The sequence below is a fragment of the Charadrius vociferus genome, unplaced genomic scaffold (assembly GCF_000708025.1).
Source record: "Charadrius vociferus isolate BGI_N301 unplaced genomic scaffold, ASM70802v2 scaffold111, whole genome shotgun sequence".
Taxonomy (NCBI): domain Eukaryota; kingdom Metazoa; phylum Chordata; class Aves; order Charadriiformes; family Charadriidae; genus Charadrius; species Charadrius vociferus.
In genome coordinates, this window is record NW_009647046.1 from 660,344 (window position 1) to 671,303 (window position 10,960).

The window sequence follows — 10,960 nt, forward strand, 5'->3', positions numbered from 1 at the left end:
GACACAGTACTCCAGATGTGGCCTCACCAGGGCAGAGTAGAGGGGGAGGATGACCTCCCTTGACCTGCTGGCCACACTCTTTTTAATGCACCCCGGAATACCGTTGGCCTTCTTGGCCACAAGGACACATTGCTGGCTTATGGTCAACTTGTCCACCAGGACTCCCAGGTCTCTCTCTGCAGAGCTGCTTTCCAGCAGGTCAACCCCTAACCTGTACTGGTGCACGGGGTTGTTCCTCCATGGGTGCGGAACCCCTACACTTGCCCTTGTTGAACTTCATTAGGTTCCTCTCCACCCAACTCTTTTACCTGTCCAGGTCTCGCTGTATGGCAGCACAGCTTTCTGGTGTGTCAGCCACTGCTCCCAGTTTTCTATCATCAGCAAACTTGCTGAGGGCACACTCTATCCCCTCATCCAGGCTGTTGATGAATATGTTGAACAAGAGTGGACCCAGCACTGACCCCTGGGGAACACTGCCAGTTACAGGCCTCCAACTGGACTCTGCGCTGCTGATCACAACGCTCTGAGCTCTGCCATTGAGCCAGTTCTCAGTCCACCTCCCTCTCTCCACTCATCTAACCCACACTTCCTAAGCTTACCCATTAGGGTGTTACAGGAGACAGCATCAAAAGCCTTGCTGAATTTGAGGTGGACAATGTCTACTGCTCTCCCCTCATCCCCCCAGCCAGTCATGCCATCATAGAAGGCTGTCAGCTCTGTCAAACATGATTTCCCCTTGGTGAATCCATGTTGACCACTCCCGATAACCTTCTTTTCCTCTACATGCTTAGAGATGACATCCAGGATGAGCTGTTCCATCATCTTTCCAGGGATGGAGGTGAGGCTGACTGGCCTGTAGTTTCCCAGGTCCTCCTTCTTGCCCTTTTTGAAGACTGGCGCGACATTGGCTTTCCTCCAGTCCTCAGGCACCTCTCCTGTTCTCCTTTCAAAGATGATGGAGCGTGGCCTCACAATAACATCTGCCAGCTCCCTCAGCACTCGTGGGTGCATCCCATCAAGGCCCATGGGTTTGTGGGTGTCAAGTTTGCCTAAATAATCTCTGACCCAATCCTCCTTGATCAAGGGAGAGTCTTCCTTTCTCTAGGGTCTAGGATTCCTGGGATTCATTTAACATTTATTCTGCTTGAAGCATACAATTTTGTTAAATAAGAAATTTGTTCTTAAGGTTAAAGGAATGATGTTTCCTATGCATAACTTGATGGCAGCCACTTTAATTTGGAGGTGCATACAATTATACTATGTGTTTTCATGTGTTCCTTTAAACTTGCATTTTTTAATAAATAGAAACTAAATTTTAATGCGAAGCATTTGCATACTTTACCTTTTCAAATCAAGTAGGTTTGACTTCGAGGTCTGCAAATTACCACCATAGAAATATGTTTTCTGGTGTTCTGTTAAGGTGCTGGAAGATGTGACGGGCGAGGAATTTGTTCTGTTCATGAAAATACTGTCTGGATTAAAAAGCTTACAGACAGTAAGCGGGAGACAACAACTAGTGGAGCTGGTAGCTGAACAAGCTGACCTGGAACAAACATTCAATCCATCTGATCCAGATTGTGTGGACAGACTTCTACAGTGTACTCGGCAGGCAGTGCCACTCTTCTCAGTATGTATTTATTTGCTTTGCATGAGGAGTATTATGGAAATCTAATGGCTATAGCTTCTCTTCGGGATTCTCAATGATTGTGTTAGACCAGCAACATATCAGTACTTCTCCACCTTCAGCTTCTAATGTATTAAAATGTTGGAAAACATCCTTAAAACTGCCAAATACAAAGAGGTTTTGCATTGTTCTCTGCTCTTCAACATCGAAGATGTTACAGTGAATTATGACAAGATTTACATAGTAGGTTCGTACATGTATGAGTCTGATTATTTCAAGTCTAGTGCCAGGCAATTGCAGCACTTAAAGGCCTATTCTTGAGTTATAGGCAATCTTTTCAGCCCCTGTTGCAGACCCTCTGAGTTTAAGCTACCTGGAAGGATCTCTGCATTTTAGGAGTTAGAGGGAAGTTTAATAAAGCTTTAAGGTATAGCTGTGTGTTGGGCATTTGTAAGGGTGGCGGAGTGACAGGGGAAAAATGTTTAACTCCTTCAAATTCAAAGAGTAGCCTGAATAATGTGCGGTGTTTTTTGCAGAAAAATGTTCATTCCACAAAATTTGTTACTTACTTCTGTGAGCATGTTCTGCCAAACCTCAGTTCTTTGACTACTCCAGTGGAGGGTCTTGATATCCAGTTAGAGGTAAGCCAAAGCTAAAATGTCTTTCAAATCATAAAAAATAAGCATCTTAGGTGAAGACAGCTATTTTAATAATTACAAACTCCTTTCTTAAGTGGTTTTCAGTTCTAGTCTTGGAAGAAAACTAGCTACACTAGAAGAAAAGGATGTTTGCTGTATTGAGGCATGACTGAGCATTGCCTTTTAAAGCTTGTGTCATTTGTCCCGAGCTTTTGAGGCAAGGCTAGTATAAGCAGATTGGTGTAATAACTTCTATATTACTGTCAATTTTTTAAGCACATAATATTTACTGAATATGGCTTGCATGGCTTGTGCTAATTTAGCTTCCTACGGGAGTGGCTTAATGTCTGTAATTTTGCTTATGATAATCAGCACTGCAGCTTCAGTTAGATCTCTGTGAATCTCACTTTGAAGGTGAGCTGTGCTGAGACGTCAGAGATGAAGTTTTGTTTACCTGTTGACTAACTATGCTTGTTAGAATTAGACACACGAAGCTGTGTTTCTGAGAACATGAAAACCAGACTAGGCATGTTCCTCCTTGTATTCTTCCCTGATGTTTGGGAGGGGTTTAATTGCAATAGCTGACCTCTACTGTGCCGGGCATAGTGATGTGATAATTGCTTTTAGGTTGGAAGTTAAGTCTTTGTACTTTTCAGTTAGCACACAAAACCCCGTCTATCCTTATGTGTAGGTTTTGAAGCTTCTTGCTGAAATGAGTTCGTTTTGTGGTGATATGGAAAAGCTTGAATCAAATTTGAAGAAGCTGTTTGATAAATTACTGGTAAGACTAATTCAATTTTTACTTATGTAAAACGCTTTTTTAAAAAAAAAGTTTTCTTCAAAACAAGTTTTTGTTACCTATTATTCTATTTATCCTTTTTCTAAAGTGGCTATTTCAAAGATAGCTCTGTCCATGATATAAGGTCAAACATCATTTTGCAATTCAAAGCCTTTGTAGATACAGAGAGCTGTTATCTGCATAATGCATTTAATCCTGTAAACTCATGTGGTTTTGTTCTCTTTTAAATTTTATAGTCATGAGAGACTCGTGCGGATCTCTAATGATTAAAGGCTCTATCTACACTGGCAATTTTAAGCAAATTCAGCACTCTTTCAGAAGCATTGGTGCAGTACATTTTTGCTTCCTGTGGTAGCAGCACAACCATAATATTTCCTTTGAGTCAGAGACATCAAGCCATGTAAGTGTAGGCAAACCACCAGCACCAGGACTTCATGCAGCAGTACTTCACATTAGTATAGGGATGAGGGATACTTCTTAGGTTGTCAGCATAAATAAACCCTCCTGTTCAAACACTGCAAAAGAACGGTTAGTCTGCGTAAATGTGTCTAATGCATTTGTTTTTCCTTTCTGTTCCATTAGGAGTATATGCCCCTTCCTCCAGAGGAAGCAGAGAATGGGGAAAACGCTGGCAGTGAAGAGCCCAAGTTGCAGTTCAGTTATGTGGAGTGTTTATTGTATAGCTTCCATCAGCTGGGTCGTAAACTTCCGGATTTCCTCACAGCCAAGCTGAATGCAGAGAAATTGAAAGACTTTAAAATCAGGTAATCATTTAGAGGCAAGTGTTTGAGTTCTGTTAGAAAGTGTAAATTATTATTGTCTGGATGCTAAAGAAGCACAAACCAGATTGGTGGAGGACTTATTTTGAGCATTTTTCCTAAAGAGGGGGGAAAATGAAATTACAACTTCCCTCTGCTTCTGCTTTTATTTTATGGGAATATGTAAAATTTATTAACAGATTGCTTTTAAATTTTTTTAGGCTACAGTATTTTGCTCGAGGGTTGCAGGTGTATATTCGACAGCTTCGTCTAGCACTTCAAGGAAAAACAGGAGAAGCCTTGAAAACAGAGGAGGTAAGTATTGTTCAGAAATTCTGATCTTTCTAATTGAGCCTTCTGAAATAATCATTGGCGCACATTAATGGGCTGCAGTCTGTTGTAAGCATGCAAATAGATTAAGAGAATAATACTGCTAACATCTATTGTAACTGCATCTTACCTGATGCTGCATTTTGGAAGCTAAGATGATCTTTTAGTTTCTACTGCTAGCTACTCTTTGCATCCGCATGTATTTGGGTTAACTGTGTTCTGCGTTTTGTTTTGAAGGGGAAATTTTCCTATGTTGGGGGGAAGTACACTGGAACATAAAAAGCAACTAATTAGTGTAAAACTGCAAGAAGCCTAAAAATAGTTGTCATGAAAACTCAGAAGTGTACATACCTTTCACTGTTACTATTGCTGTAGCAATTCACTAAGAAGAGCAGTCAGTTTAATGTTATGATTTCATTAAATGCAGTTGGCATAATTTAAAGCTACTAGAATAGGTGTTCAGTGGTGTTTCCTTTTTTACAGAACAAGATTAAAGTGGTTGCCTTGAAAATAACCAATAACATTAATGTTTTAATCAAGGTAAGTTCTCACATTATGAAGGAGTAAATTCACACTGTACAGTAACCTCTCCAGAAAAAGGAATAGATTTGAACAAAGTTTACTGTGTTAAGTTAGTGTTAGCCAGCTCAGGCTTGCTGCCTGCTTTACTGTTTCTGAAGAGACATGGATCTGCTGTTTATGCAAGCTGCCTGCCTTTGGTGTTGCTACTGTTGGGATAGGGTGTTGAGGCCCTTTTTTGCAGCAGTAGTTGCCTGCAGGAGAATACTTTGCTTTAGGGATCTGTGGATTCTGGACGAGCCTTTTTCCTTCTCATTTCCCTTCCACTGCAGGGAGGGATAAAGAATAGTTTGAAGAGGTGCAAGGAGATGTAAAGGAGGGAGCTATAAAATAAAAGAAAGCAAGCTGCTATACAGAACCTTTTTCTCCAAAGAGTCTAGGAGAAATGGGCTGCAGAAAAAGACTTCCATCCAGAGCCCTTGAAACCATTCTGATTTCTTCTAAACACCTCTTATTCTCTTCCCTCACTTCCCATCTCTCACCCTCAATCACCACGATAAACCAAAAATTTTGCTGACAATATTGAGAAGCATATCTTTTACCATTGTAGCAGGGATATCAGATGTCTCCCTGCAGGAGCCATTGTAGTTCATTATAAGATGCTTAATGTGCACAGGGAGAGAGAGAAAGCATATTATGTCAGTATAAGACACTACTCTGTTAATATTAATCTCATCTGAATTTCCTAGTAAAGTGCACGGGCTATGGCAGCCAGATAAGGCTGTTAGCTAGTGCTGCCTTCTCCCTCTGCCATGGGACTTCAAAAAGGATTTAAAATTGTTGGAAAGTAACTGTTATTCTGGAGTCGAAGTAAGTAGCTAAAATTTTGAAGTGCAACTGACACAAATTTAATTGTAGAATAAACTGTCTGATTTTTGCCTCCATAGGATCTCTTCCACATTCCTCCTTCTTATAAAAGTACAGTTACACTGTCCTGGAAACCAGTACAGAAGGCAGATGCAAGGTAAGAGTTTTTCATAGAAAAAGAAAATGGTGGTGTTAATTTTTGCTGTCTATAAAATAAAGATCCAAGGCTGTGTATATAAAATACACACAGCACACGAGCTAAAAGTTTCGCAATCAAAAATAACACCCATCCTAGAAGGAATTAGGGCTGTGGAGTGATAGTCTTGCTTTAGGGATACAATGGACTGGAAGGAATTAGGGCTGTGGAGCGATAGTCTTAGTCTTGCTTTAGGGATACAATGGACTGAATCAACTGGAGAGTAGCTTACTTCCATTTTTGAAGTTTATTCAGGGCATCTTCATTACCTGCTGCTAGCTTCCAGTGGTTAATCTTTGAGGCTGAACTGCTATTTCTGTACTTGTCACCACAGGCGTGTAATGATCTGGTTTTGTTTTCTTCTGTCAGTCAAAAAAGAGCAAGTGAAGATACAACCTCAAGTTCGCCCCCAAAAAAAGCTTCGGCAGGACCAAAAAGGGATGCCAGGCAAATATATAACCCTCCCAGTGGAAAATACAGCAGTAACCTGGGTAGTTTTTCTTATGGTAAGTTAGGCAGCTTGGAAAAAAACTGTCTCGTGACAGTTGTGCCTTGGGGTGGGGGGAACAAACAAGTTAAGCCAACTTACTATCGCATTCTCAGAAGATCAAATTGTACTGTCACCAATTTTTGTGTGTAATGGTCTCTTTCTAGCTGTTGATCTATTACAGTGTTTGAGTGTTGCCAGCCTATAAACTGTGTGTCATCTGCAAGTTAGTTTTAGTAGTGTTTTAACACAAAGGTTAGTAATTGAACTATTGTGTTCTCTATTATGACTCAGAGCACTCGCATCCCAAATTTCCCATTGGACATACCAGTTTCTGCAAACAGCAGAGCTGGGCCACCTCCTGTCATACAACTGGACCTGTGCTGAATTCCTATTCCAGCCACTGCTGATGTTGCAGATCTGATCAAGAACTTCTGGGAATTGCCAGGTTCACTGTGCATACAGACAGTTATGTCCTCATGGTCCCAGTCAGAGTGATTCTGTCTCTCTGCAAGTCGTATTTCTGGGCAAATATGAGAGCAGTTGCAGGCTGGATGGATAGGCCCAACTATGGCAGCAAACTGTTCTTGTCTTCCCTGTAGGCCCACTGGTCCTACCTCTGCAAGTAAACAGCCTGCTATGACAAATCATCACCCATGCCCTTAGGTGGAAAAACGGATATAAAGCATCATCTTATATATAAAGCAAAGAGAAAAGATAAAATCTTCTGCAGATTTCTTACTGCAAACTTCGGGTGATGCACCTGTGTCTTTTAAGATAAATTTGTAGTCCTGTGCTTTTAAAAATTAGGAAATTTTCAACCAAAACACTGTTACTGCTTGCTGCTGTTTCTTGTGAGATGCTTAGGCCTCCGATCAGCCTTTGATTTCTGTACTCTTTAAAATAAGCACACAGTTCTCTTCATAGATTAATATGACCTGTATTTTAAGACTGTACGTGAAGAGAAAGTATGGAAGGGGAATGAGAGTTTGATATATTTTTCAAACAAATCCAAAGAAACTTTAACAAAATATTTTTGGGGGGGGGGGGTTTGCTGTGGTCGGATTTGTTCTTAACAAAGGGAAAGGAAACATTTTCTACAGTGTACAGTTTGTGTGGTATCTGTCTATGTCTAAGATTTTTGACTGGATATCGTTAAGATACCAGCCCGGCAAAAATAGTTAAGTAAGCTGGTGATAACTTGAAGTTAAGGATAGAAAAGGACAGATGGACTGACAAAGTTGTGGGTTTCTATTGTTTTATAAAACCACTAGAAGCAAGTCAGACAAACACTTCAAGATCGACATGGTGTTATTGGACAGAAGGATAAGGTAGCCTAATGAAGTTTTTTATGGACCAGTTTTCAATTCTGTGATGATGGATTGCCCCAAATATAGTTCTGAAATAATGGGACAGTTATGTATCATAGTATGCAGAAATAATACATTTAGTGTAAAGAGGCTAGTTCTCCTGACGTCCTTGTACAATTGGTAGGGTCTGTTGTCCATCAAAGCACAACTTTGAGATCTCATGCTACATAAGCAGGATTAGCCTCAGAGACTTTAGTCAGCCTTCAATACCTCCAGATACTGCTATTTAGTTTTAATCTGTATTCAGCATAAAATCTGTATGAAAAGTTTTGACTTTTATTTCAGAGCAAAGAGGTGGTTTCCGGGGTGGACGAGGAAGAGGCTGGGGAGGACGTGGCAATCGTAGCCGAGGAAGAATCTACTGAGTAAACCGCTAAATCTTCCGTGGCCCTGAAGGGCTAAAGTGAAAGTGCTACTCAGCAAGTTTGCTTGGAGTATTGTTTCCTTCAAGGACTGCCTTCCACTAAGACTGACTTAAATGTTCTTTATACCTTTGTATGTATGATCTACTTTTCTAACGGACTACAACTTGTCCATAGTGAAACTACAACTGTATTTTTGGATGCTTACAGTCAGCAGTTTTGGGTTCTTATTTTTGAAGTGTCTTCAGGATTTATTCAAAATTGGAAAAGAGCATAGATGTTTTATCAAAAGCTACATCTTGACAGTTTGTATATTAACCTAAAAATCAGCTACTGCATAACTAAAACTATATAATTGAGTTTATGTATTAAGTAATGGACAGGAAAGGCGTGACAACAGAGATACGTGTCAGATAAGGCTTAGCAGCTGAAGTAATCCTTTCCTCATTTGTAACCATATTTTGCAATATGTGGAGAAGAGTACCATTGTTAAATTTGCTTTGATTTACTTTTTTTAAATGGAATTGAATGAGATACATTTAAAGTTTGCAACATGGATGGAAATTTATTTTGCTTGTAGCATGAAGCAGTCCTTTTACTTAGAGATGTGGAGAATGTGGTGTTTTTTGGTTTGCACATCTTACTCTTCTCCGTGCATTGTAATGCAAAAGTGATGTTTTGCAAATGAATTTTTAATGTTTAATATGAATATGTGCATATAGCTATGCCGTGAAATTTCAGTAAATGAACAGGAAAAACAAAATAATAAATGACAAAGACTATTCCAGGAATGGGTAAAGACTGATGCAGTGATTGAGCTTCATAGGCTGGAGCTGGACCGTAGCAGTACCCGGCTCTTTTCTATGTTTTGCAGATTTCTGGATTAGTTGGCACTTGAGGGTTCGGTTTTTTGTTCTGTGATGTTTTTTGGGTTTTTTTTACCAACACAGTTGCATTTGAAAAATATATAAATAAAATTGTATTTTGTGTAACATTGAAAATTTCCAACTATGTAGTTCAATTCAGGTGGAAAAGGTAACAATTCCATGCTATTTTTTTCCATAGCAACTTGGGATTCTTATTTACTGGTGTACACCCAGAAAATACAATGTAAGAGCACAATGCTTTTTTTTTATTCTCACCAATCAAAATTTTTACTTCTCAGGTCATTCAACATTGTAAAGGAATTAGCAGATAGTAAAAAGAAGTTTGGACAGAGGAAAAGAGTTTTAATAAGTGTTCCAGGGCGTGCTGATGTAAAATAGTTTAGGCTTTAGAAGAATGAAGATTATTTCTTATGCTCCTTTTTTTTGTCCAGCTGTTTGATATCCACAGACAGATGCCCAACAGTGATGTTTCCCCACCTAGTTCCATTTGTATTTGCTTGTGAATCTGACTCAGGTGTCTTCATTAACACTCTGATAATTTATCACTACCATCAGAAGGCCAGAATACCGAAACTATGTCCAAGTTAGAGACATTGTCAATGCTAAATTAGAAGTCTGTTTTTGCTTAACTCTGGAGCAGTAGGCAGCAAACTTTGGACATTCCAGGACATGTGAGCTGACTTTGTATTTCTGATTACATGCCAGCTGCTAAACTGAGATTTGTCACTAAAACCAACAAACTTGGCAGAGAGCTTCCAAGGACAAATTTGTGTGATCAAAATGTCACTCTGAAAATGGGCACTAGATGGGTAATAAGTTTCCACTGGGGGAAAAACAGACATTTTGCACTTGTGACTATAATTTGTGTTTTGAGGGGATTTAAAAATGTAATCTCAAAGCCTGAACGTAGCTTGTATTTAGACCAACAACTAGGAACTAGCAGCTTATTTTCTCACTAAATTTTGAGTGAGTTTTATTTACGGGACTCCTGTTTTTCAGAGGTGATGTGCAAAGTTCTTGTGGCCTCAGAAATAGTTAGATTTCCCCCGTCCCCCAGTTTCATATTTAATTTTAATGCAGTGAGTTCTTGTGGAGACACCTGTTTGCCATCTTGCTGAATTGTAAATGTTCCCTTACGCTTTTGGAATAAATTCATTTTGTAATTTTGTTTGGCTCATTGTTTCACAGTTACTCTGCAACATTTTGTGTTGGCTTAGTAAAAAGGTACTCGTGGTACCTTTTTGTTTTAGTGACTTACTACTTAGAGTGCTATGGATGTATTGAGCTATTTGCCACTAAGGAGTAGATCTTAGCAAGACTGCATTAGCTGTTTCAACTTTTAAGTAATTCAACTTTTAAATGCAAAATTTTGGATAGCAGTTCAAATATTCAGCAAAAGCTGCATGTCATACATGTTATTTGGAAATTGCTATTTGTAAAGGAGTAATTCGTTGTCTTATTCAACCTCCTAGATGTTCACAGTGCAATAAAATTTGTTTTACAATAGAGCAAGAGTGGCTTGGAGCAGCAGCCTGGGTTGGTTTTTTTTTTGGTGAAATCTGTAATAAGCTTGATGTGAAAACTCTGGCAGTAGTAAGGAACTATCATACTTTTGGGAATACGTTCTCTGTCCTGAGAGAAACTGAATCCCTGGCATTAGTTTAACCACAGACACCATTTGTAAACCTTTTTTTCTTGTTTCTACTTAATTGGTTTCAGTTACAGGCAAATTTTACTGTTTATTAAGCCGTTCTGGGAACTCTGGCGTCCCCAAAAATCGGAACTGTTTGCAGTTCGCTTGCAAACTTAGAAAGGTCCAACCGACCGCGGTGTGAATTTGGCAGCTTTGGGAGCTCGCTTAGGACTGGGGAAACAGGCTGCCGCTGCTGGGTTGGTATCTACCACTAACTGGAACAGGAACGCAAAAGTTTAGATTTTTCTCTGTAACCGAAAAGCATTAGAAGGAAAAAGGAGTGGTGTGTTTTCCAGAGCTACCTTCAACCGGCTCTCCGGTGAACAGGCATTAACTGCGGGCAGTTGCGGTTCGGTTTGATTGGGGCAGAAGGCCGTTTCCTCGAGCAGTCCTGGTGAACGTTTCGGCGTGCTCTAGACAGACGTTAATT

At 39.8% G+C, this 10,960-nt stretch overlaps 1 protein-coding gene across 1 annotated transcript in view; it reads left to right on the forward strand.

The window, feature by feature from the left end:
• Positions 1-9,072, forward strand: part of API5 (apoptosis inhibitor 5) — a 174,786-nt gene extending 165,714 nt beyond the window's left edge. Inside the window, exons 7-15 of the mRNA XM_009895694.1 lie at positions 1,421-1,627; positions 2,161-2,265; positions 2,954-3,043; positions 3,644-3,825; positions 4,041-4,134; positions 4,633-4,689; positions 5,616-5,692; positions 6,101-6,237; positions 7,874-9,072. Of these exons, the coding sequence (XP_009893996.1) occupies positions 1,421-1,627; positions 2,161-2,265; positions 2,954-3,043; positions 3,644-3,825; positions 4,041-4,134; positions 4,633-4,689; positions 5,616-5,692; positions 6,101-6,237; positions 7,874-7,953 (1,029 nt within the window). The 3' untranslated portion in view covers positions 7,954-9,072. The remainder of the gene's footprint in view (positions 1-1,420; positions 1,628-2,160; positions 2,266-2,953; positions 3,044-3,643; positions 3,826-4,040; positions 4,135-4,632; positions 4,690-5,615; positions 5,693-6,100; positions 6,238-7,873) is intronic.
• The last annotated feature ends 1,888 nt before the right edge of the window (positions 9,073-10,960 follow it).